This window comes from Salmo salar, chromosome ssa03 (assembly GCF_905237065.1).
Source record: "Salmo salar chromosome ssa03, Ssal_v3.1, whole genome shotgun sequence".
Lineage (NCBI taxonomy): Eukaryota > Metazoa > Chordata > Actinopteri > Salmoniformes > Salmonidae > Salmo > Salmo salar.
The window spans coordinates 51326812-51354071 of NC_059444.1; the positions used below are offsets into that span (position 1 = coordinate 51326812).

At 42.0% G+C, this 27260-nt stretch overlaps 1 protein-coding gene across 1 annotated transcript; it reads right to left on the reverse strand.

Annotated features, from left to right (window-relative positions):
• Positions 1 to 11252: 11252 nt before the first annotated feature.
• On the reverse strand, positions 11253 to 27145 carry LOC106600709 (histone acetyltransferase KAT8). Its single transcript, XM_014192275.2, has 11 exons — positions 26746 to 27145; positions 26327 to 26401; positions 26011 to 26189; positions 25808 to 25861; positions 23866 to 24030; positions 23575 to 23664; positions 23173 to 23313; positions 22466 to 22559; positions 21915 to 22065; positions 13841 to 13995; positions 11253 to 11524 (listed from the first exon to the last, which is right to left on the reverse strand). The coding sequence occupies exons 1-11, from the start codon at positions 27074 to 27076 to the stop codon at positions 11460 to 11462; spliced, it is 1500 nt and encodes a 499-aa protein (XP_014047750.1). The 5' UTR covers positions 27077 to 27145; the 3' UTR covers positions 11253 to 11459.
• Between the last annotated feature and the right edge of the window lie 115 nt (positions 27146 to 27260).

Genomic DNA, 27260 nt, shown 5'->3' on the forward strand with positions numbered 1-27260 from the left:
AACATGGTAAATGTTTCATTGACTAGCTAGCTAAAATACAACAAATATGTATACTATAGAACGTTATAGTTAGCTTGCAAGCTAGCTCCTTTTCATCAGACGTTAGCTAATATTTAATTTTTAATGGCCACTTCAGACATAACGTCTTGTCCTATGTATTCTTACCATTCGACGCCATCTCCTCGTTTAAAACCCTCAAACTTGTCAGATGTTGATTATTTAGCTAACGTTGGGCTATTCTTCAAGACCGCAGGTCACACTAGCTGCTAAAGGCAGATAATTGTTGTCTCAGCCTCCAGTCATATGCCGCGTTCAAGGGCTATTCGGAAATGTCAGACTTGCAAACTGGTTGTAGTTGGACACGTGCACCACTTAAGTCGGAAATGTCCGAGTTTCCTTGATCCGACTAGCACATGAATGCAGCAATATGCACTATCGCATGTCAGATGACGACACCATCATGACGTAATACAAGCGTCATCAAGGGCCAAATTTATCCATAGCCCAAGGTTTGTCTCATTTAATTCTCATCTATCAATGAAGCAAGAAATTAGGATTTCCATCTGCTCAGGAGACCATGTGTCAAATACTTGAGTTGCCACAAAAGTAGACAAAATTTTAATAGAACAGTAATTATATTAAACACATTTTCTCCTTTATTAGAAATGGTCCAGAATCATAATGTCTTATGTGGTATAAAAAATGAATAATTCTAGGCAATTGTGTATCCTATGGAATTGGAAAAATCATTTTCACACTCAAAAGACTCAATCACAGACTGCCACCAGGTAACATAAAAAATGGCTTTGGTGGGGCAGGGGTGTAATAGGGTGTTTTTCTTGAGTCATGCACATTGCTGAATGGAGGGGTGTCAAAATTTCCCATGAGTTTGAAATTATCTCAGTCAAAACAAACAAGTTTTACACACCCAGATAAAAATAAATTCTCACATGTTATGTTTCAGGTGGATTTTCAGTATGTCGGTCAAGTCTAATTGTCATTTTAGGTATTGGCCTTAGAACCATCTTGGTTAAGTGGGTGTTTGTCAGGCATGTTTAAACCGTTATTGTTTAACAAGACCAACATTTAGGCTATTGGCACTGAACCAGAACATGGATGGTTTCTTCATGGCTTCTTCATGTAATCATTTTCATATGAGCTGTTTGACACCATACTGACGCGGTAGACTATGGAAGGCTAAATTACATCCTACTTAAAACATTTCATGTTTTATACATAGTTTCACTTATGCTTACATGGTATGCATCTTGTTTATATCAATTTGGATGTTTAGTGCTTGTACAGATGCTGTTTATGGTTGTCAAACACCGTTGTATGCACATGTACTGGATGTCTGAAGTCTAGTATATCTACATATTTACTGCATCTTTGCAGGTTTCTGTAGGCTGGGATGTTTTGCGGCCTATATGGCCAGCAGTAGTGAAGCCTGGGTGTATCCTAGTACACAAGCCCCACTGGCTGCTCTCTGTGTGGTCCCACCTATGAGCTGGGCCTCTGGCTCTTATGAAATCATCGAAGGCAAACATCTTGGCGTAGACTCCAGGCCGGTTGCGCTGAGCACAGCCCAGTCCAAAACTCACCACCCCAGCCTGGATCCATGTCCCATTTCCTATGGAAGAGGGCCTCCAGAGACAGAGCAGAACAAAAACATGTTTAGAGACTCAAAAATGTGTGTGACTGTGTGTTTGCCAAGGGAATTGGAATGTTTAGCTTGTTGTGTCTGGTTGTGTGTCCACAGGATGTCTACCGTCTCAGAGTCGTAAGACTGGATCTGATACATCCTGTGACAACAAGTCTGCTCCACGATGGGCACTGCCACTTCCTGTAGAGCTCCTGCACCCGACAGGGATACTGTTGGCAGTCAGGGTATGGGTTTGGGGAAATGTAAGAGACAGTTATAACAATGTTACTATCAGGGATGTGTACCGGTAAAGAACGTGGGATAAATCCTGAACGCTGGGTGGTGAGTATTGTAAACGTTAACAACACCAAGGTGTGTGGCGTATTCCCTTTCCATCATCCACTATGTTTAGGGTGTGTGTCATGACTTGCCCTTTTGGGTGAGGATCATAGGCGCCAGATTCCCCCCCCACCAGTTTTATGACAGTCGTAAATACCTGCAGGAACGCTCTCTCTCCCACACAATGAAAGGGAAGTTAAAAATCCCTTTGTTACAACAGAGAGAGATTTAGTAGTACTATGACATTCAAGATAGGATAATGAAACAATATGTCTTTAATCCAAGCAGTTGGAAGGGTCCTTGGGCTAATTTGTGGTGTAAACTAAGGACAGTATAACAACATAACTGTATCTCAATGTGTATATTTCCCAGTTGTCAGGTTCACATCCAAATGTTGTGGATCTTATATGATTAAATATGAAACTATTTGTGAGAAGATGAATTGCGATCTTAGCCTTTTAAATGAGAAAATGTTTTTTCATATGATGTTTATCCAGTCAGTAACCACGCCAACGTGAGCACAGACATTATGCCAAACGTCATGGAACACCCCTTTTTCCAGAGTGCATAAAACCCCTCGTGAAGAATTAACATATCAGACCAAGCAGGCGAACGTCACGAATGGTTAGACTCTACAAGACCAGTACCCGGACAGTGTAAGCTGAAAGGTAGAAAATGGTGAAGAAGATGAAGACTACACAGGAACGTTCAGTCTGCAGCTGTTTAAGAACTTTAGTCTAGTAAACTTGACTGAGAACCATTGGTTGGTACTCTGAAAGATCCATTCAAAGAAAATTCCCCTATCAAATGACCATTGGTATGTCTGACATATACATAATAACAGAGCCCACTGAACATGCTAAAACTACGAAAGACTTTGATCTCTGCTGTTCAATGTAGAGACAGCAAAGACATACACACGTAAATATGTACATTGCAATTCTTTCGAATGAGCGGACATTCATGTGCAAGGTATTCGCATTTCCATGAGCATAGTTCTCAGCTGTATGTACGTTAGTGAAGTCCTTTATCTTTTCCTCCCTCTCTTTCCTACATGCCTCTCACATTCAGTGTTGCCAACTAATTTTCAGGGGAAGTTGCTAGAGGCAGGTTGATTTGTTGCTAAATGACGTTGTGATGTCATTGCGTGATGACGTCATTACGTATTAACGTAAAACTGCGTCATTATGTAGAATACCCAATAACATTACTCAAATTGACTGGCCATCTCGGCGAAAAATATGATTTGACATTTGTTAGTTTAGATTTGTTTATCACATTTTTATATGTAAAAGTAATATAAACACAACAGATTTTATATGATCAGATATTTTTATTTTTAAACCCAATACATTGAATTATTGAACAATTACATTACACTGAAGATATTTCAACTTCATGTGTAGACGATAAAGGCTACACTTACAACTCTGCTTGGCTGCCAAATGTATAGGTGTCCCCATAATAATACAATTGAGGAAGTGTGATCATAATCATTATTTTAGCAATCCACAGTAGACATCTTTCCTAATGAAAATGCCCCCATCCTGCTGATGTGAGCTGCTGAACAGCGCACTTGCACTTGAGATGTGTTTATGGATGAGAAAGTGAACTTGCCATTTCCAAAAACTTTAGCTCAGTGGGGATTCGAGAATTCCCTAGTTATGTACTGTACATCTTCTGTGTGTTTGTTATGGTTTGTGACAGTGTGCTGCTTTATGTACGAATAGGTTGTCAGAATGAGTGGCACGTTATTAAATTAAGTTTACATCCACCGACACCATTTCTTGCTGTGCCTGGCGAACCACCAGTCCCGTGGAATAACTGGCTCGAAAGTTAACACTTTTCTCGAAGCTAAGGACTTTTCTACAATCTCCGACAAGCGGAGGACAGCACTGTTCCTTGACTGCCTCGGTACGGAGGTACAGAGGATTTTCAGAGCGCTTGGATCGGCTGCTACATTCACCGCTGCAGTCAGCATCCTACTGAACCACTTTGCCAGGAAACAGCGAGTGCTCTTCTGACGTTACCGGCTACAGAAAAGACACCAACGGCCGGTGAGTCAAATCAAAGCTACATGGCTAATCTGAGGGACTTGGCTAGCTCTTGTAAGTAGAGGGCACTTCATGATGAGACCATCAGGGATCAGCTGATAGTGGGGATGTTATGCAAAAAGACAAGGGAGAAACTGCTTTTGGAATTGGGCAATTTACAACTTGGAGCTATTAAAATAGCACTCCAGGTTGAAAGCGGCTTTTGAATGGTCTACTACAGAGTTTGTAAACCCAGAGGCGCAACGTAGAAAAACTTCTTGCAAAGCAGACCAGGCCGGGGTTTGGGGTTAGAGAAGTCAATGAGAGAAGTGAAACATTCCTCCTTAGTTGTTAATTTTCTCAAAATCAACAGGCGCAACCTAGATTCGAGCCAATGTCTTAAGTAGTTGAAGATTTTAGTACTCCAACCTCGTGAAAGTGACATTTTTGTCAAAAACAACTTTATATCGAAGGCGTGCCTTTGAGTTGACGGCCTGCACATGCGCAGTTCGGTGCAAGATGACCGTTAGACCCGGTGGCGTGTTTCTACACATGAGTTTAGCTAGCCAACGTTGCCATGACATCGCCTACAAGCGTGATTGGGGATTTCTATTGGAGAAGCAGTTTCTACTTATCTCCATACTGTACGGTCTTTGGCTCACTATGCTAACAGACAGCTCTGCAGCATTCACTCATCCCCCAGCCATTCTCACACAGCAGCTTCAGCCAGCGCAAGTGCACTACAGCGATCACAAAGGTCACTTGGGAATAGTGAAGGTCAAGCAGCGATGTCGAGACCTCATGTGGTGACAAGGCTTCGACCACGACATTGAAGCCCTGGTCAGGGAGTGTACTGTGTGCCTCCCCACCGCCCCTGTAGCCTCTCGCATGGCCGTCCCGCCCCTGGAAAGGACATCCATTTGGACATCTGTGGTGAGATCCATGGGAAAGCAGTCCCTCACCACCAGCGCTTCCTGGTGGTGGCATATGACCATCCTGTTCGCAAGGTGGGTTCTGCCCCTCACCACGGACAATGGGTCCCAGCTAACCTCTGCCGAGTTCTCTTCCTACCTCAGCAACAAGGGAATCAAACACATCCGCACGTCCTACGACAACCAACAAGCTAACGGAGGGGTGGAAAACTTCAACAAAAAGCTGAAGAACGGCATCAGAGCACACCTAGTCCATGGATGCATGTTCCAAACCGCTGATGCGATTCCTGAACCAAACGCTAATGCACTATAGAGCAAGCAAAAACACAACACAGGTTTCACCGGCATCTCTCATCACATCAGTCTGCCTCAGCGGTGCAACAAAATGGCCTCAATCTGGTCAGAACCCTTCCAGGTTGTTCGACAACTGGGGCCCACCACCTTTATGCTGAGCAATCGATCACACTGGCCACCAGCCACCTCAGGAAAGTCCCTGCCCCTCATGGAATGTAAATGTCCACTCTTCTCTTATGGGCAAGTACAACACGGACATAAAGAGAAACCACCCGATGTCCCTCCTCCACCACTACCACCCGAGCCCAAGCCTCTGTGACGCAAGCAGTGGTGGCTGAAGATAGGCCTGTGCGGGCACGGATTCGCCCTGCTCCTTTGGACGAATACATAACCTCTTTTCACACTTTGGCTCCGTTAGGCTTCTTAGCTAACACAACAGGTTAATGAACTGAACTGTTGTTTAAGGGTGTACTGTACGTCTTACTGTGCAGTTATTATGGTTTACAATGTGAAACCGTGCAGACGTGTGCTCTTCCACAGCTAAGCTAGATATAGCAGCCCTGCTTTATGAGCTATTGCCTACATCAACAGCTAGGGTTGAATTAAATAGGACTTTGCCTAGGCACAACACTTTATTGCACATTTAACTATAATTAATTGGAACAAAATGTAGCATATAAACAAAAGTATTCCCTGTGAATGTTGATATGGGCTTTGTTGCGCTGGATAAGTGTCTGCTTAATGACTAAAATGACTTAAATGTCAATTACCCTCCTCTCTCCCAACTGGCCCAGAAACCAACAACCTTGATGTGATTTGCATGAGGTCAACTTTGCATGCCCGCTGATTTGCATTGACAGGTTCTAGACAGGTTCAGGATTACTCCCATTACTGATCTGTAGCTTAATAGGAACAAGTAACCCCCACTAAGTTGATCTTTCATTCACTCCTCTGTTCCTCTACAAAGCCCTTTCTCAACAATACTCCTCGCTTCAGCATCACTCCATCCTATACAAGAACTAGACTAAATGTTCACTGTAATCACTGAAGTTTTTGGCATTGTTTAAATGTGCCCTGAGGTTAGGAAGTTGGGGGATCAACTCCATATAAATGCCCATGATTTTGGAATGAGATGTTCGGTCATGTAGTGTATGTGAAGTATAACAGATAACTACTTTGTATATTTCGGACAATATTTCTAAAATAGGTGATTCAACCAGGATAAATTGCTGAGACAACCCAGGTTGGATCCCCTCCAATCCCACAGGCAGTAAGTAGTCTTACTTGGGGAAGCAGTGAACGGCGCACAGCTCCCAGTCCCTGGTGATGAGGGAACCCCCACATACATGTCCACTGGCCCCCATCTGAATGTCCGCCTGCCACGGCCATGCTCCTTCTCGAGCTGCACTTCCTCCCACAATGCAATTCCCCAGGGGAGGCTGTCCAAATTCTGAATCAATCAATCACATTTATTTACAAAGCCCTTTTTACATCAGCCGATGTCACAAAGTGCTATACAGAAACCCAGCCTAAAACCCCAAACAGCAAGCAATGCAGATGTAGAAGCACGGTGGCTAGGAAAAACTCCCTAGAAAGGCAGGAACCTAGGAAGAAACCTAGAGGAACCAGGCTCTGAGGGGTGGCCAGTCCTCCTCTGGCTGTGCCGGGTGGAGATCAAAGAAAGGGTCCCATGTTATTTTATTAAACCCGAAGTCCAGCCCTAGTTATGTCACTGCCTACATCATTATCTTTTACTCATGAGACCAAAACCATGCCTACTCAAGACTAAAACTCTTGTTTATATAGCTATCTAAAAGCTTAGCAGTAAATGTCCAAGTTGATTTATAGTGGAATGTCTAACTAATCTCTTATCTCTTACACTCCCCTGCAGAGTTCTGTCTTCACAGTCACACATTTCTCAGGCAGAGAGCCTAGAAAAGTACTGTGGAAAAATATTAAACCTCATAATGTATATATATTGTTCATCTGTAGTCTAGGACCCTGTAAATGTAAGGAGGGAGGGGTCTTATAACCCCTCCCCTTCTATTAATACAACATAAGCATAATCAATTATTATAATACATCAAACATTTGGTACAGCCCCTATCATGACCCCTAGGTGAAGCCCCTTCAATTGCCAATGGTGATTCTAACATGATTTGACTCAGGGGTGTGAATACTTATGTAAATGAGATATTTCCAGATTTAATTTTCAATACATTTACAAACATTTCTTAAATCATGTTTTCACTTTTTCATGAAAGGGTAGTATGTAAATGCGTTAAAAAAGTGATTTATTTATTTGGGCTGTAACAATGGGACTCCCTAAATCTTTCTCAGATTATTACCAATCCCACAAGGTATGACTCCAAACACCTAGAAAAGGCTACTCTCCTTGATGTTATCCTCACAAATAATCCTGGTGTTTTCTGTAATGACCTTAGTGATCACTGTTTTACAGCTTGTGTTCGTGATGGCTGCTCAGTGAAACGACCTGTCCTGATTTGTCATCGACACTTGCTAAAAAACTTTAATGAGCAAGCCTTCCTTCATGAACTGGCCTCTGTAAAATGGTATAGAATCAGCTTGATCCCCTCTGTTGAAGAGTGCTTGGACCTTCTTTTTTGATATTTTCAGTGGTATTGTTAACAAACACGCCTCCATAAAGAAAATTAGAATTTAAAACAGGTTCAGCCCCTGGTTCGACCGTGATCTTGCAGAGTTACTCCACCTCAAGAATTGCATTTGGCAAAAGGCTCGACACACGGATACTCAGGCTGACTGGCTATTGTTCAGGCAAATGAGAAATAAGTGCTCTCAGACTATCCGGAAGGCCAAGGTTAGTTACTTTATGGAGCAGTTCTCTCTCTGTGGGTCTAACCCCAAGAAGTTCTGGAAAACGGTTAATGACCTGGAGAATAAACTCTGCTCCTCAAAGCTGCCCATGTCCCTTAATGTTGATGATGTGGTTGTTACTGACAAGAAGCACATGGCGGAGCTCTTTAAACACCACTTAGTCAGGATTCCTATTTGACTCAGCCATGCCTCCTTGCCCATCCAACATTTCCTCATCTCCCACCCCTTCTAATGCGACTTTCCTCGATGCTTCTCCCTCTTTTTCCCCTGCACCGCTACAAAGTTTCTCCCTGCAGGCGGTCACTGAGTCTGGGGTGCTCAAGGAGCTCCTTAAACTTAACCCCCAAAAAACATCTGGGTCAGATGGTTTAGACCCTTTCTTCTTTAAGGTTGCTGCCCCTATCATCGCCAAACCTATCTCTAACCTATTTAACCGGTCTCTCCTTTCTGGAGAGGTTCACATTGCTTGGAAAGCAGCCACAGTTCGTCCTTTATTTAAAAGGGGAGATCAAACTGATCCTAACTGTTATAGGCCTATTTCTACTTTGCCCTGTTTATGAAAAGTGTTGGAAAAACTTGTCAATAATCAACTGGCTGGCTTTCTTGAAGTCTATAGTATTATCTCGGGTATGCAATCTGGTTTCCGCTCAGGTTATGGATGTGACACTGCAACCTTAAAAAGGTCCTCAATAATGTCACCATTGCCCTTGATTCTAAGCAATATTGTGCTGCTATTTTTATTGACTTGGCCAAAGCTTTTGATAAGGTAGACCATTCCATTCTTGCGGGCTGGCTAAGGAATATTGGTGTCTCTGAGGGGTCTTTGGCCTGGTTTGCTAACTACTTCTCTCAAAGAGCGCAGTGTATAAAGTCAGAAAATCTGCTGTCTCTGCCACTGCCTGTTACCAAGGGAGTACCCCAAGGCTCGATCCTAGGCCCCACGCTCTTCTCAATTTACATCAACAACATAGCTCAGGCAGTAGGAAGCTCTCTCATTCATTTATATGCAGATGATATTCTTATACTCAGCTGGCCCCTCCCCGGATTTTGTGTTAAATGCTCTACAACAAAGCTTTCTTAGTGTCCCACAAGCTTCGCTACCCATAACCTTGTTTTGAACATCTCCAAAACAAAGGTAATGTGGTTTGGTAAGAAGAATGCCCCTCAGGTGTTATTACTACCTCTGAGGGTTTAGAGCTTGAGGTAGTCACCTCATACAAGTACTTGGGAGTATGGCTAGACGGTGCACTGTCCTTCTCTCAGCACATATCAAAGCTGCAAGCTAAAGTTAAATCTAGACTTGATTTCCTCTATCGTAATTGCTCCTCTTTCACCCCAGCTGCCAAACTAACCCTGATTCAGATGACCATCCTACCCATGCTAGATTACGGAGACATAATTTATAGATCGGCAGGTAAGGGTGCTCCTGAGCGGCTAGATTCTTTGCCATTCGGCCATCAGATTTGCCACCAATGCTCCTTATAGAACACATCACTGTACTTTATACTCCTCTGTAAACTGGTCATCTCTGTATACCCGACCCACTGGTTGATGCTTATTTATAAAACCCTCTTCGGCCTCACTCTCACATATCTGAGAAACATACTGCAGCCCTCATCCTCCACATACAACACCCGTTCTGCCAGTCACGTTCTGTTAAAAGTCCCCAAAGCACACACATCCCTGGGTCGCTCCTCTTTTCAGTTCGCTGCAGCTAGCGACTGGAACGAGCTGCAAAACACTCAAACTGGACAGTTTTATCTCAATCTCTTCATTCAGACTCAATCACGGAGTGGCTGCTTTGTGTGATGCATCATTGTCTCTACCTTCTTGCCCTTTGTGCTGTTGTCTGTGCCCAATAATGTTTGTACCATGTGTTTTTGCTACCATGATGTTGTCATGTGTTGCTGCCTTGCTATGTTGTCTTAGGTCTCTTTATGTAGCGTTGTCTCTCTTGTTATGTGTGTTTTGTCCTATATTTATATTGTATTTAAAAAATATATATCCTAGGCCCCCGTCTCCGCAGGAGGCCTTTTGGTAGGCCGTTATTGTAAATTTGAATTTGTTCTTAACTGACTTGCCTAGTTAAATAAACACAAAATGTGGAATAAATCGAGGGGTATGAATACTTTGAGGGCAATGTAGTTAGCATTGGCTTGCAAAAATACCTCTTAACTTCCTTCATACTGGACACAGAGACATAAAAATGGTATCACGAGTTCATCTGACTCTGGGGAAGTTGATAAAGGGCCTCATTGCCAAAAATCACAAAGTATTCCTTTAAGGCAGTCCTGAAACAGTGCAGCTCAGCAGACTAGTAAGTGTTTGCCTAATGACTCACCCGGACTTTAATGCTGCTGCTCTATTGATCGCTACATACATTCAATCAATCTGAAACTGTGACTTCAAAATGAGTGGGGTTGTACAAATCAAATGCATCAGCTATTGGATCGAACAAATCTAACCAATAAGAGTATTAAAGTTGATAGCATCATTATGTAGGCCGGCTTTGGCCAAACCCATCTGTTCCTGGGACCAATCAGAATGTGCTCACGTTCTAGAAATCGTCGAGAAGGCAAATCCAGACTCATGGTGGAGAAGCGTCAGTTGGCCAGAGCGATGTGGATGAGTTGCCAGGAAAAGTGTACCGGTATTCAGGTGTGTTAGAGCAGGGGTAGAGCAAAAGCCTGCAAACCTAACACTCTAGGAGGAGTGTTGTACACCCCTGCCTTCCCATTCAATTCCTTTAAAAACTTCTTATTATCCCCATGACAATATAGACAAAGTCTTAGGGGAATTTGTTGAGAAAATACCTAACACCTCCATGTGAAATCTAATACCAACTGCTTTCTCTCACTTCATGTCATATATCACTTTACACAATTGAGTAACAACTGTGCACCATATAATACCATTGTCATTTAATTTTTTTTTAATAACAATACTGACCGTTTTTTTTTTTATTGCATCCATGATTGTTATTACCAGTATTTTCAAAGCATATAGGAGTAGTCTTCACTCAGTCCTCATAGTAGTTGCTTCAGGTGCCTTTGCACCCCAAGGGAAAATATAACTAAGAGAAACACTGCTATTGAGTTAAGTAGAAATTGTCTGTACAAATCACTAAGTTAAAGGAAAGAAAAAAGACCACCCAAGTGAATATCACTATTCTTGTTTATTAAAAAAAAATATGAAAAAAATGAAAAGACAAAGACGCTAGTGATGTACATGTTGGTTCCTCTTTACAACAAATAGCTTAAACTGGGGACAAAGAACAAGGGGAGGGAAGGAGGCACTTCGAGAACAAATACCATGCGTGTGGGTTGGTTGGGTGGTCTGGCATGATGTCACTAGCACCTCCCCTCACTTCTTGGAGAACTTGGCTTGCTTATGTTTGGGCGGGGCCCACTTCAGACACACGGTGTCAACTGAGGAGACAGAAACACTCTGGTCAGGCTCTCACACACACACACACACACACACACACACACACATTGTGACAGTGTTACTATGATATCATCCTCACGAGACAACTGCATACTGTATACTAGTGCTGAGCGATTACTGCTTTGAGGTTGGTTTGGTTTTGGTACAATTACAACAACAAAAAAGAAAGTATTTGTTTTAACATTGAATGCTGTAACACAGAATAAAACAATTAATAAAAAGTCTCATGACGGTAGTGACGGCCCATTACCGCTTATCACACACACACATATCATTTATTCGCATGACTTTACTTCAATAAAATATTTCAATTGTGTATATTACATTTGTTTTATAACTTTATTTAATTCCAAGTCATCATCTCATCTCTAAAGAGCTGCTGCTTACGCTGTCTGAATTATGATTATTAAAACTAAAAAAAAATTAAATACTATTTTATCAGTTCTTCAAAGTACAGTGTATTCAGATCCCCTTGACTTTCCACATTTTGCTACGTTAGGCTAATTCATAAATTGATTTAATGAAAAAATCCTCAGCAATCTACATAAAAAACCCCATAAAAACAAAGCTAAAAACAGGTTTTTTGAGCCAATTTATTAAAATAACAGAAATACCTTATTTACATAAGTATTCAGAACCTTTGCTATGGAACTCGACATTTACGTCAGGTGCATCCTGTTTCCATTGATCATCCTTGAGACGTTTCTACAACTTGATTGGAGTCCACTTGTGGTAAATTCAATTGATTGGACATGATTTGGAAAGGCACACACTTGTCTATATACTGTCCCACAGTTGACAGTGCATATCAGAGCAAAAACCCAGCAATGAGGTCGGAAGAATTTTCCGTAGAGCTCCAAGACAGGATTGTGTCGAGGCACACATCTGGGGAAGGGTACCAAAACATTTCTGTAGCATTGAAGGTCCCCAAGAACACAGTGGCTTACATCATTCTTAAATGGAAGAAGTTTGGAATGACCAAGACTCTTCCTAGAGATGGCCGCCCGGCCAAATTGAGCAATCGGGAGAGAAGGGCCTTGGTCAGGGAGGTGACCAAGAACCCAATGGTCACTCTGACAGAGCTCGAGAGTTCCTCTGTGGAGATGGGAGAACCTTCTAAAAGGACAACAGTCTTTGCAGCACTCCACCAAATCAGGCCTTTATGGTAGAGTGGGCAGACGGAAGCACATGACAGCCCGCTTGGAGTTTGCCAAAAAGGCACCTAAAGACTCTCACACCACAAGAATAAGGATTCTCTGGTCTGATGAAACCCCCACTGGTAAGATTTGTTTTTGCAAAAAGGAAAATTTTTTGTGGCCTTGATTCCATCTGAAATACACAGCAAAATGATAGAATACTTTATAAATTTTACCTCACAGATTTGAAAAATGTGTTTTGCTATTGTGTAGGAAGACATGACTTTAAAATTTAAAATTAAGGAAAATGTATGAACTCTGGGTATTGTTATTTTATATTGTCTAGGTTTAGACCTATATGATCAGGACTATTTTCTAAGAGAGAACATTAATCCTTCAACATTTTACCTGTCTTAATTACAGGCATTTCAGTTTCTTATTTTGAATACATTTGCAAAAATGTCCAAAAACCTGTTTTCGCTTTGTCATTATGGGGTATTGTGTGTAGATTGCTGAGGATTTGTATTTATTTAATGCATTTTACAATAAGGATGTAACGTAACAGAATGTGGAAAAAGTCAAGGGGTCTGAATACTTTTTTTTATACACAATAGCAAAACACATTTTTCAAATCTGGGAGGTAAACTCTATATAGAGTATTCAATCATTTTGCTGTATATTTCAGATGGAACCATGGCCACAAAAAATGTATTCAGTCCTTTCTGATAAGTACTTACAAATGAGGGGACTATGGGCTTGTCCCAAATGGCACCCTATTCCCTATATAGGGAATAATAAAAAAGTGGGTGCTTACATTTGTTCTATTTCACACATGTAGTGTATATTAATGTGCATATAATCGGACATTTGTTATTTGCATATCCCTGAAACACCATCGGAGAGGGAGGTCAGCGCCAGGGATCAGCCATTATTGACTGCAACCCTGGAGCAACTAGTGCCTTGCTCAAAGGCACAGACACATTTTTCATGTAGTCGGCTCAGGGATTCGAACCAGCGACCTTTCAATTACTGGCCCAACATTCTTAACCACTGGGCATTATGGCTCTGGTTAAAAGTAGTGCACTATATAGGGAATAAGGTGTCATTTGGGACAGAGCTTATGAGATGTGAAAAGGAGAAGTGAAAATGAAACATGTCTACCTGTGATTGGCGGCTTCTTGTACTGGGCGCTCTTGAGGTGTTCCTCAACCAGTTTGGGCGTGACACATATGACATGCTGGCCCTTCCAGTATTTCACCATGTTGAGGGACTGTAGCGTACTGATGATGTCACCCTGGGTAATACTGGTCATCTGACTGTGGAGGGAGGAGAGCAATGAGAATCTGGGGCTGAGTGTGTGTGTGTGGTCAAATGTACAGTTGAAGTCGGAAGTTTACATACACCTTAGCCAAATACATTTAAACTCCGTTTTTCACAATTCCTGAGATTTAATCCTAGTAAAAATTCCCTGTCTTAGGTCAGTTAGGATCACATTTTAAGAATGTGAAATGTCAGAATAATAGTAGAGAGTGATTTATTTCAGCTTTTATTTCTTTCATCACATTCCCAGTGGGTCAAAAGTTTACATAAACAATTTAAAAGCAATACTAATTGAGTGTAACTTGGGTCAAATGTTTTGGGTAGCCTTCCACAAGCTTCCCACAATAAGGTGGGTGAATTTTGGCCCATTCCTCCTGGCAGAGCTGGTGTAACTGAGTCAGTCCATTTGGAAGACCCATTTGCGACCAAGCTTTAACATCCTGACTGATGTCTTGAGATGTTGCTTCAATATATCCACATTATTTTCCTTCCTCATGGCGCCATCTATTTTGTGAAGTGCACCAGACCCTCCTGCAGCAAAGCACCCCCGCAACATGATGCTGCCACCGTGCTTCATGGTTGGGATGGTGTTCTTCGGCTTGCAAGCCTCCCCCTTTTTCCTCCAAACATAACGATGGTCATTATGGCCAAACAGTTCTAGTTTTGTTTCATCAGACCAGAGGACATTTCTCCAAAAAGTACAACCTTTGTCCCCATGTGCAGTTGCAAACCGTAGTCTGGCTTTTATATGGCAGTTCTTGGAGCAGTGGCTTCTTCCTTGTTGAGCGGTCTTTCAGGTTATGTCGATATAAGACTCTTTTTACTGTGGATATAGATACTTTTGTACCTGTTTCCTCCAGCATCTTCACAAGGGGCTTTGCTGTTGTTCTGCTATTGATTTGCACTTTTCGCACCAAAGTACTTTCATCTCTAGGAGACAGAACACATCTCATTCCTGAGCAGTATGACAGCTGCGTGGTCCCACGGTGTTTATACTTGCATACTATTGTTTGTATAGAATAGCATGTTACCTTCAGGCATTTGGAAATTGCTCCCAAGGATGAACCCATTTTTTTCCTGAGGTCTTGGCTGATTTATTTTGATTTTCCCATGATGTCAAGCAAAGAGGCACTGAGTTTGAAGGTAGGCCTTGAAATACATCAACAGGTACACCTCCAATTGACTCAAATTATGTCAATTAGCCTATCAGAAGCTTCTAAAGCCATGACATCATTTTCGGGAATTTTCTAAGCTGTTTAAAGGCATAGTCAACTTAGTGTATGTAAACTTCTGACCCACTGGAATTGTGATACAGTGAATTATAAGTGAAATAATCTGTCTGTAAACAAATGTTGGAAAAATGACTTGTGTCATGCACAAAGTAGATGTCCTAACCGACTTGCCAAAACTATAGTTTGTTAACAAGAAATTTGTGGAGTGGTTGAAAAACGAGTTTTAATGACTCCAACCTTAGTGTATGTAAACTTCCGACTTCAACTGTATACAACTATGACGTGGGAGTACTTGACATACACTACCGTTGAACAATTTGGGGTCACTTAAACCCTTTTGGAATTATGTTAGCACAGCTGAAAACTGTTGTGCTGATTAAAGCAGCAATAAAACTGGCCGCCTTTAGACTAGTTGAGTATCTGGAGCCTCAGCATTTGTGGGTTCGATTACAGGCTCAAAATGGCCAGAAACAAAGGACTTTCAGTCTAGAAACTCGTCAGTCTATTCTTGTTCTGAGAAATGAAGGCTATTCCATGCGAGAAATTGCCAGAAACTGAAGATCTGGTACAACGCTGTGTACTACTCCCTTCACAGAACAGCGCAAACTGTCTCTAACCAGAATAGAAAGAGGAGTGGGAGGCCCCGGTACCCAACTGAGCAAGAGCACAAGTACATTAGAGTGTCTAGTTTGAGAAACAGACTCCTCACAAGTCCTCAACTGGAAGCTTCATTAAATAGTACGGGCAAAACACCAGTCTCAACATCAACAGTGAAGAGGTGACTCTGGGATGCTGACCTTTTAGACAGAGTTCCTCTGTCCAGTGTCTGTGTTCTTTTGCCCATCTTAATCTTTTCTTTTTATTAGCCAGTCTGAGATATGGCTTTTTCTTTGCAACTCTGCCTAGGTCAGCATCCCAGAGTTGCCTCATCACAACATGCCATTGGAACACAGGAGTGATGGTTGCTGATAATAGGCCTCTGTAAACCTATGTAAATATTCCATAAAAAATCTGCCTTTTCCAGCTACAATAGTCATTTACAACATTAACAATGTCTGCACTGTATTTCTGATCAATTTGATGTTATTTCAATGGACAATTTTTTTGTTGCTTTTCTTTAAAAAACAAGGACATCTCTAAGTGACCCAAAACCTTTCAACGGTAGTGTATGTACAAGTGAATGCTGGTGTACCTATGTTGTGGATTTGCAAGTGGATGGATATTCACATACAGTACCAGTCAAAAATGTGGACATCTAATCATTCCATTTTTATTTGTTTTTACTATTTTCTACGTTGTTGAATAATAGTGAAGACATCAAAACTATGAAATAACATATAGAATCAGGTAGTAACCAAAAAAAAGTGTTCAATAAAAATATATTTATATTTGAGATTCTTCAAAGTAGCCACCCTTTGCCTTAATAACAGCTTTGCACACTTTTGGCATTCTCTCAACCAACTTCATGAGGTAGTCTCATGGAATGCTTTTCCAACTGTCTTGAAGGAGTTCCCACATATGCTGAGCACTTGTTGGCTGCTTTTCTTTCACTCTGCGGTCCTACTCATCCCAAACCCTCTCAATTGGGTTGAGGTCAGGTGATTGTGGAGGCCAGGTCATCTGATGCAGCACTCCATCACTCTCCTTCTTGGTTAAATAGCCCTGACAAAACCAAGAGGTGTGATTTCAGTCATTGTCCTGTTGAAAAACAAATGATAGTTCCACTAAGCGCAAACCAGATGGTATGGCGTATCGCTGCAGAATGCTGTGGTATCCATGCTGGTTAAGTGTGCATTGAATTCTAAATAAAAATCACAGACAGTGTCACCAGCAAAGCACCCCCACAAATCCTCTTCCATGCTTCACGGTGGGAACCACACATGGAGATCATCCGTTCACCTACTCTGCGTCTCACAAAGACACGGAGGTTGGAACCAAAAATGCCAAATTTGGACTCATCAGGACAGATTTCTACTAGTCTGATGTCCATTGCTCGTGTTCCTTGGCCCAAGCAAGTCGCTTCTTCTTATTGGTGTCCTTTAGTAGTGGTTTCTTTGCAGCAGTTCGACCATGAAGGCCTGATTCACACATTCTCCTCTGAACAGTTGATATTGAGATGTGTCTGTTACTTGAACTCTGTGAAGCATTTATTTGAGCTGCAATTTGAGGCAGGCAACACTAATTAATTGGTCCACTGCAGCAGAGGAAACTCTAGGTCTTCCTGTTCTGTGGCAGTCATCATGAGAGCCAGTTTCACCATAGCGACTGCACTTGAAGAAACTTTCAAAGTTCTTGAAATTTTCCAAATTGACTGACCTTCATGTCTTAAAGTAATGATGGACTGTCGTTTCTCTTTGCTTATTTGAGCTGTTCTTGCCATAATATGGAATTGGTCTTTTACCAAATAGGGCTATCTTCTGTATACTATCTTCTGTATACTTCTGTATATTGGCTAGGCCAATCCAGGACCTTAATGTGCTTCTTCTTGAGCCACTCCTTTGTTGCCTTGGCCATGTGTTTTGGGTCATTGTCATGCTGGAATACCCATCCACGACCCATTTTCAATGCCCTGGCTGAGGGAAGGAGGTTCTCACCCAAGATTTGACAGTACATGGCCCCGTCAAATGATGCGGTGAAGTTGTCCTGTCCCCTTAGCAGAAAAACACCCCCAAAGCATAATGTTTCCACCATGTTTGACGGTGGAGATGGTGTTCTTGGGGTCATAGGCAGCATTCCTCCTCCTCCAAACACGACGAGTTGAGTTGATGCTAAAGAGCTCCATTTTGGTCTCATCTGACCACAACACTTTCACCAGTTGTCCTCTGAATCATTCAGATGTTCATTGGCAAACTTCAGATGGGCATGTATATGTATTCTTGAGCAGGGGGACCTTGCGGGCGCTGCAGGATTTCAGTCCTTCATGGCGTAGTGTGTTACCAATTGTTTTCTTGGTGACTATGGTCCCAGCTGCCTTGAGATCATTGACAAGATCCTCCCGTGTAGTTCTGGGCTGATTCCTCACTGTTCTCATTATCATTGCAACCCCACGAGGTGAGATCTTGCATGGAGCCCCAGGCCGAGGGATACTGACAGTTCTTTTGTGTTTCTTTCATTTGCGAATAATCGCACCAAATGTTGTCACCTTCTCACCAAGCTGCTTGGCGATGGTCTTGTAGCCCATTCCAGCCTTGTGTAGGTCTACAATCTTGTCCCTGACATCCTTGGAGAGCTCTTTGGTCTTGGCCATGGTGGAGAGTTTGGAATCTGATTGATTGATTGCTTCTGTGGACAGGTGTCTTTTTTACAGGTAACAAGCTGCAGTTAGGAGCACTCCCTTTAACCTCTCTAGGGTATGTGGGACAAAATCGTCCCACCTACGTAACAGCCAGTGGAATCCTGTGGCGCGTTATTCAAATACCTTAGAAATGCTATTACTTCAATTTCTCAAACATATGACTATTTTACACCATTTTCAAGACAAGACTCTCGTTAATCTAACCACACTGTCCGATTTCAAAAAGGCTTTACAACGAAAGCAAAACATTAGATTATGTCAGCAGAGTACCCAGCCAGAAATAATCAGACACCCATTTTTCAAGCTAGCATATAATGTCACAAAAACCCAGAAGACAGCTAAATGCAGCACTAACCTTTGATGATCTTCATCAGATGACACACCTAGGACATTATGTTATACAATACATGCATGTTTTGTTCAATCAAGTTCATATTTATATAAAAAAACAGCTTTTTACATTAGCATGTGACGTTCAGAACTAGCATACCCCCCCCGCAAACTTCCGGTGAATTTACTAAATTACTCACGATAAACGTTCACAAAAAGCATAACAATTATTTTAAGAATTGTAGATACAGAACTCCTCTATGCACTCGATATGTCCGATTTTAAAATAGCTTTTCGGTGAAAACACATTTTGCAATATTCTCAGTAGATAGCCCGGCATCACAGGGCTAGCTATTTAGACACCCAGCAAGTTTAGCACTCACCAAAGTCAGATTTACTATAAGAAAAATGTTATTACCTTTGGTGTTCTTCGTCAGAATGCACTCCCAGGACTTCTATTTCAATAACAAATGTTGGTTTGGTTCAAAATAATCCATAGTTATATCCAAATAGCGGCGTTTTGTTCGTGCGTTCAAGACACTATCCGAAAGGGTAAATAAGGGTTACGAGCATGGCGCATTTCGTGACAAAACATTTCTAAATATTCCATTACCGTACTTCGAAGCATGTCAACCGCTGTTTAAAATCCATTTCTATGCCATTTTTCTCGTAAAAAAGCGATAATATTCCGACCGGGAATCTGCGTTTAGGTAAACAGACGAAAGAAAATAAAGCATGGGGTCGACTCGGGCACGCGCCTAAGCCCATAGTACTCTGATCGGCCACTTACCAAAAGCGATGTGTTTCAGCCAGAGGCTGCCTCGATATCGTTCAGCTTTTTCCCGGGCTCTGAGAGCCTATGGGAGCCGTAGGAAGTGTCACGTTAGAGCAAAGATCCTCAGTCTTCAATAAAAAGAGCCCAGATGAACAACAACTTGTCAGACAGGCCACTTCCCATATAGAATCCTCTCAGGTTTTTGCCAGCCATATGAGTTCTGTTATACTCACAGACACCATTCAAACAGTTTTAGAAACTTTAGGGTGTTTTCTATCCAAAGCCAATAATTATATGCATATTCTAGTTACTGGGCAGGAGTAGTAACCAGATTAAATCGGGTACGTTTTTAATCCGGCCGTGTCAATACTGCCCCCTAGCCCTAACAGGCTAAGAGTGTGCTCCTAATCTCAGCTCGTTACCTGTATAAAAGACACCTGGGAGCCAAAAATCTTTCTGATTGAGAGGGAGTCAAATACTTATTTCCCTCATTAAGAACGAAACAAATTCCACATATACAATTTTAACCTCTCTAGGGTAGGGGGCAGTATTTTCACATCCGGATAAAAAACGTACCCGATTTAATCTGGTTATTACTACTGCCCAGAAACTAGAATATGCATATAATTGTTTGATTTGGATAGAAAACACCCTAGGGTTTCTAAACTGTTTGAATGGTGTCTGTGAGTATAACAGAACTCATATGGCAGGCCAAAACCTGAGAATATTCTGTACAGGAAGCGCCCTCTCTGACCATTTATTGGCCTTCAACACCCTCTTTATTGAAAACAGAGGATCTCTGCTGTAACGTGACACTTTCTAAGGCTCCCATAGGCTCTCAGAAGGCGCCAGAACGCTGAATGATGACTTTGCAACCCATGGCTGAAAAACAGTAGCGCATTTGGATAGTGGTCGATCTGAGAACAATGAGACGGGTGCGCGCGTGCACGTGAAGAGTCCATTTTACATTTTCAGTCTTTGAACGAAAAAGACGTCTCCCGGTCAGAATATTATCGCTATTTTACGAGAAAAATCGCATAAAAATTGATTTTAAACAGCGTTTGATATGCTTCGAAGTACGGTAATGGAATATTTTGAATTTTTTTGTCACGATACACGTCCGTGCGTCACCGTTCGGATAGTGTCTTGGACGCAAGAACAAAACAGGATATTTGAACATAACTATGGATTATTTTGAACCAAAACAACATTTTTGGATGAAGTAGAAGTCCTGGGAGTGCATTCTGACGAAGAACAGCAAAGGTAATCCAATTTTTCTTATAGTAATTCTGAGTTTAGTGAACGCCAAACTTGGTGGGTGTCAAATTAGCTAGCCCGTGATGGCGAGCTATCTACTCAGAATATGGCAAAATGTGCTTTTGCCGAAAAGCTATTTTAAAATCGGACACCGCGATTGCATAAAGGAGTTCTGCATCTATAATTCTTAAAATAATTGTTATGCTTTTTGTGAACGTTTATCGTGAGTAATTTAGTAAATTCACCGGAAGTTTTCGGTATGTTTGCTAGTTCTGAACGTCACATGCTAATGTAAAAAGCTGGTTTTTGATATAAATATGAACTTGATTGAACAAAACATGCATGTATTGTATAACAATGTCCTAGGAGTGTCATCTGATGAAGATCATCAAAGGTTAGTGCTGCATTTAGCTGTGGTTTTGGTTTTTGTGACATTATATGCTAGCTTGAAAAATGGGTGTGTGATTATTTCTGGCTGGGTACTCTCCTGACATAATCTAATGTTTTGCTTTCGTTGTAAAGCCTTTTTGAAATCGGACAATGTGGTTAGATTAACGAGAGTCTTGTCTTTAAAATGGTGTAAAATAGTCATATGTTTGAGAAATTGAAGTAATAGCATTTCTAAGGTATTTGAATAACGCGCCACTCGATTCCACTGGCTGTTGACTAGGTGGGACGATTTCGTCCCACATACCCTAGAGAGGTTAACAAGGCACACCTGTTAATTGAAATGCATCACAGGTGACTACCTCATGAAGCTGTTTGAGAGAATGCCAACAGTTTGCAAAGCTGTCATCAAGGGAGGCTACTTTGAAGAACCTCAAATATAAACACTTTTTTGGTTACTACATGATTCCATACGTGTTATTTCATTGTGTTGATGTCTTCACTGCTATTCTACAATGTAGAAAATAGTAAAAACTAAGAAAAACCCTGGAATAAGTAAGTGTGTCCAAACTTTTGACTGGAACTGTACATGAGAATATATTTATGGTGAGGTGGAAGAGGTTACGTGTGTGTACGTACCTGAGGTCCTTGATGGAGAGCGTGCCCCTGAAGTCCCTGAGGATCTCCAGCAGCACCCAGGACCAGTAGCTCCTGTAGCTCAGCTTGCCCAGGTCTGACAGGGGCTTCTCTGGAGAACCCACTGTACTCTCCAATTTAGACAGCTCATAACCTAGAGAGAGAGCACATGTGATAGTGTGTGTTAGAGCTGGGACGATAAACCAAAAATCATCGTCACCAACCAAACCGGCCATTTATCAACAACATCTTACTGATATCGATAATAATGATAAGTAGCCTTTACTAGAAATGTGAAGTTTGAAATGGAATAGGCCTAAGCCGGCTAATATGAGCTATTGCTAATGGGAAAATTGATAACATTCAATGTAGTAGTAGTAGTTGTTTAAGGGGTATAAAAAATACAATTATTAAGCACAAATTATTTTAACTTCTCACAACTGATCATTAACCTAATAATTCACTCAATTTATCGTAATATGGATTTTTGTCCATATTGCCCAGCTCTAGTGTGTGTGTGTGTGTGTGTGTGTGTGTGTGTGTATCCCACTCACTGAAGGCTATGAGGAACTTTCCGTATCCTCTACGCTGGTAGGGCGGGAGGGTGAGGATACACGCCACGTTATTCCCATCTGGAGATTCTTTCTCCTGTGGAACACAAAAAAACAGGCTCAGCTTTTGTAGGCCAACACTATACCAGTTATCCATTCTCCTAAAACAATGAACACTTTCCTTCAGATTTCAGACTTTCCTCAAGACACAAGACATTTTTAGGTCCAAACGGCTTCTTAACAGCTTCTATCCCCAAGCCATAAGACACCTGAACAGCTATCCAAATGGCTACCCGGGCTATTTGCATTACATGTAGACATTACCTCGACTAACCGCATTGATTCTGTACCGGTACCCCCTGTATATAGCCTCCTTACTAATATTTTATTGTTGCTCTTTAATTATTTGTTATTTTTCTATAATATGTATTTATTGTTTACTTTAGTTTATTTAGTAAATATTTTCTAAACACTTATTTTTTTCCTGCATTGTTGGTTAAGGGTTTGTAAGTAAGCATTTCACTGTGTTCGTTGTATTCGGCGCATTTGACAAATACAATTTGATTTGGATTTGAATGACAATCATGAATGAAATATGTTACTAACACCCCCCCCCCCCCCAAAGAAACCAGCTACATTACAGATATACATTTTTTCTTTGGACAACTAGACACCGATATCCCCATCCCTGTACTGGGACCAGTACTTACTTTGGAGAAGTATCCCACTATGTGTGCTCCCTGCCTGTTGACTTCAGTCAGGATGTAAAAGACAAAAGGCTCCACGTCAAAGTACAGCGTCTTGTGGTCCAGGAAGAGCTTGGCCAGTAGACACAGGTTCTGACAGTAGATCTACAGAAAGAGACATGGGTCAGTATTATCATCCGTGGGTTTGTTTGTTTATTTTAATACACTTTGCAGTTGCTCAATGAAGTTGAGTCAGGTGTGAGTGCTGGGCTGGAACAAACATATGCAAAATCAGGGGTACCCCCAAGACCTAAGTTGAAAGGTCAAGGTTGTTCTTGTTCCCAGTTAACTAACACCTGTTTAAATTGCTTTCGGGACACAGTTTGGGGTAATTCTCTGTGGTCTGGTCCTGCCTCGTGTCCTTACCTTGTGGTCGCGACCGTCCACTTCGTACACAGAGATGTTGCTCCGCCTGTAGATCTCTTTCCCAGGAGGCTGCCTCCACTGACATTGGGACTGGAGGAACAGATAGAGAGAGGAAAGGTAGCGAGAGGAAATAGAGGTGGAGAAGGATAAAACAAGTATGTGGTTCAAAGCATTTCAACTGTATATTGGTCAATTAGAAGTGCTAGTCTCAAATGCTAGATGGTAATAAAAGTCAACAGCAATGTTGAAGCTAACAGTGCTTTTAAACTGTTGAAGCTGACAGTCACTGACCAGGTGGTATCTGAAGGTCTTCTCGTACTTCATGTACTTGAGGCAGTACTCGCAGATCCACAGCTTGGGCTGCTTGCCGTAGTCCTCTGGGAATGGGGAGAAATACCAGGCGTCAATCTCGAAGTTACCAATCTGGATCTTGTCCACGTACTTCACTTTAGTAATCTGGGAGAGAGACAGGCAAGGACACATTTATACTTTCCTCCCCCCTTCTCTAGGAATTGCATTGTTTTCCTACTACATACAGTACGAGTTAAAAGTTTAGACACCTATTTATTCAAGGGTTTTTCTTTATTTTACTATTTTCTACATTGTAGAATAATAGTGAAGACAACACTATGAAATAACACATATGGAATCATGTAGTAACCAAAAAAGTGTTAAACAAATCAAAATATATTTTATATTTGAGTTTCTTCAAATAGCCACCCTTTGCCTTGATGACACCTTTGCACACGCTTAGCATTTTCTCAACCAGCTTCACCGAATGCTTTTCCAACAGTTTGAAGTAGTTCCCACATTATGCTGAGCACTTGTTGGCTGCTTTTCCTTCACTCTGCGGTCCAACTCATCCCAAACCCTCTCAATTGGGTTGAGGTGGGGTGATTGTGTATGACAGGTCATCTGATGCAGCACTCTACCACTCTCCTTCTTGGTCAAATAGCCCTTACACAGCCTGGAGGTGTGTTTTGGGTCATTGTCCTGTTGAAAAACAAATGATGTTCCACTAAGTGCAAACCAGATGGGATGGCGTATCGCTGCAAAATGCTGTGGTAGCCATGCTGGTTAAGTGTGCCTTGAATTATAAATAACTCACCGCCAGTGTCACCAGCAAAGCACCCCCACACCTCCTCCATGCTTCACGGTGGGAACCACACATGGAGATAATCTGTTCACCTACTCCGCGTCTCACAAAGACACAGCGGTGGGAACCAAAAATCTCAAATTTGGACTCATCAGACCAAAGGACAGATTTCCACCGGTCTAATGTCCATTGCTCGTGTTTCTCGGCCCAAGCAAGTCGCTTCTTCTTATTGGTGTCCTTTAGTAGTGGTTTCTTTGCAGCAATTCGACCATGAAGGCCTGATTCACGCAGTCTCCTCTGAACAGTTGATGTTGAGATCAAATCAAATGTATTTATATAGCCCTTCTTATATCAGCTGATATCTCAAAGTGCTGTACAGAAACCCAGCCTAAAACCCCAAACAGCAAGCAATGCAGGTGTAGAAGCACGTGTCTGTTACTTCAACTCTGAAGCATTTCTTTGGGCTGCAATTTCTGAGGCTGGTAAGTCTAATGAACTTATCCTCTGCAGCAGAGGTAACTGGGTGTTCCATTCCTGTGGCGGTCCTCATGAGAGCCAGTTTCATCATAGCGCTTGATGGTTTTTGCGACTGCACTTGAAGAAACTTTCATAGTTCTTAAAAATCCGGATTGACTGACCTTCATGTCTTAAAGTAATGATGGACTGTAGTTTCTCTTTGCTTATTTGAGCTGTTCTTGCCATAATATGTACTTTGTATTTTACCAAATAGGGCTATCTTCTGTATACCACCCTACCTTGTCACAACAACTGATTGGCTCAAACCCATTAAGAAGGAAAGAAATTCCACAAATTAACTTTTAACAAGGCACACCTGTTAATTGAAATGCATTCCAGGTGACTACCTCATGAAGCTGGTTGAGAGAATGCCTAGAGTGTGCAAAGCTGTCATCAAGGCAAAGGGTGGCTACTTTGAAGAATCTCAAATATATTTTTGATTTGTTTAACACTTTTTTTGGTTACTACATGATTATTTCATAGTTTTGATGTCTTCACTATTCTTCTACAATGTAGAAAATAATACAAATTAAACAAGAACCCTGGAATGAATAGGCGTCCAAACTTTTCACAGGTACTGTATATCAAAAGGTGATTAACATTATAGCTACACACACTTACCGCCTCATGCTCCTTCTCCAGGGCAGCTGTGGTGGGGTCCATCTCTGCGTACGTCTGGAGGGAAAGAGGAGTTCCATTAGAAAACAGAACAGAGGGAGCCCATTTACATCTGAATCTAACTCATCTGACTGACAGAAATTGACAATGGGGATCTGATCCCCGCTGTGGGGGTATGTAGTCTAGAACCTCCTGCACTAGCCTACCTTCTGCACGTGGTTGATCTCATCATGTTTGCGTTTCTGGTTGCGGGTGATCTTCCTCTCAGGCTGCTCCCCCAGCTCGCCCCCTCCTCCACCCTCAGCGATTTTTGTCACTGCATCCTTTGCCGTCTTGGTCAGTGCCAGGCGAGCCTTGCCCACCCACTCATCCAGACGTCTGTTAACTACAGGGCCAGGGGAGAGGTAAAGAGAGGATTGGAGGAGGAGAAGGAAGAAACGATAAAGGGAGGTGGAGGAAAGTAGAAGGAGAGGTGTATGAAAAGATATGAGCATGGAAGTGCTGTGTGTGTGTCCCACTCACATCCAACATAGTGTACGTAGAACTCCTCTCTGCCCTCCTGTTCGTTCAGCCTGGACTGGATAACCTCAGCAGAATCTGAAAGAAAGAGGTTGAGTTTTACTGGATTAACTGTAGCCATCTCTGTAAAAAGCACATCTAGCTTGCCAACTATAGCTTACAGCTCATAGAGCTTGATGGGCTTGAATGTAAACAAACAAAACCACAATTTAACATATCTAATGGTCAAGAAGCAAACTTGATCTTGAGATCACCAACAGCGTCGATAAAAAAAACCTGCAGTTAGTCACGAAATGTTTCTATATCAGTCTTTAGATGAACGCAGAACAAGTCGGGACGCATTGATAAATAGTGCTCTGGCCGCTGCCTCACAGCCTTTTCAAACGTAGCTAACTAGTATAAGTTTATAAACAAATACTTACGCCATGTCTTGTCGGCTCGCTGACATAAATACGTCTCTCCGATTTCGACTGAGACCTCTTGCTCCCTGCCCAACAACACTCCTTCCCCGTTGCGCTGAGGAATCGAGCCCCCGGCTTCTCTTTCCCGATCGATGGCCTCCGACTCATCCTCCTCCCCGCCACTGCCGTTAGATGAACAAGGGGCTTGTATTCCGGCGTCCAAGTCTTCCCGGTCCGTTACGTTGTGTCCTGGGTCAATTTCAACGTCCATTCGGTCCTCTGGAAGATTGTTGTTATAGTTATTGTCTCGAATATGACGCTCATTCGTCGTTAGCACTGCTCCGGCAGACATCTTGTCTTATTTCAAAACACTGCCCCGGACGATGTGAGTTTGCGTAGTGCAGAGGGGGGCGTACACGACTCTTCTTAGCAAGTTTCTCTTCTAACAGATCTAGGATCAGATTATCTACCCCCAGGGTTGGGTATGTTACTTTCTAAATGTAATCCGTTACAGTTAAGTTACCTGTCCAAAATTG

Excerpts from the sequence above, each read along its gene's own strand:
- LOC106600709 (XM_014192275.2), bottom strand. The coding sequence starts at position 27,076 with ATGTCTGCCGGAGCAGTGCTAACGACGAATGAGCGTCATATTCGAGAC. Across the intron at positions 24,031-25,807 it reads TGGAGAAGGAGCATGAGGCG|ATTACTAAAGTGAAGTACGT; the intron begins GTAAGTGTGTGT and ends TCTCTCTCCCAG. Across the intron at positions 23,665-23,865 it reads AGACCTTCAGATACCACCTG|TCCCAATGTCAGTGGAGGCA; the intron begins GTCAGTGACTGT and ends CTGTTCCTCCAG.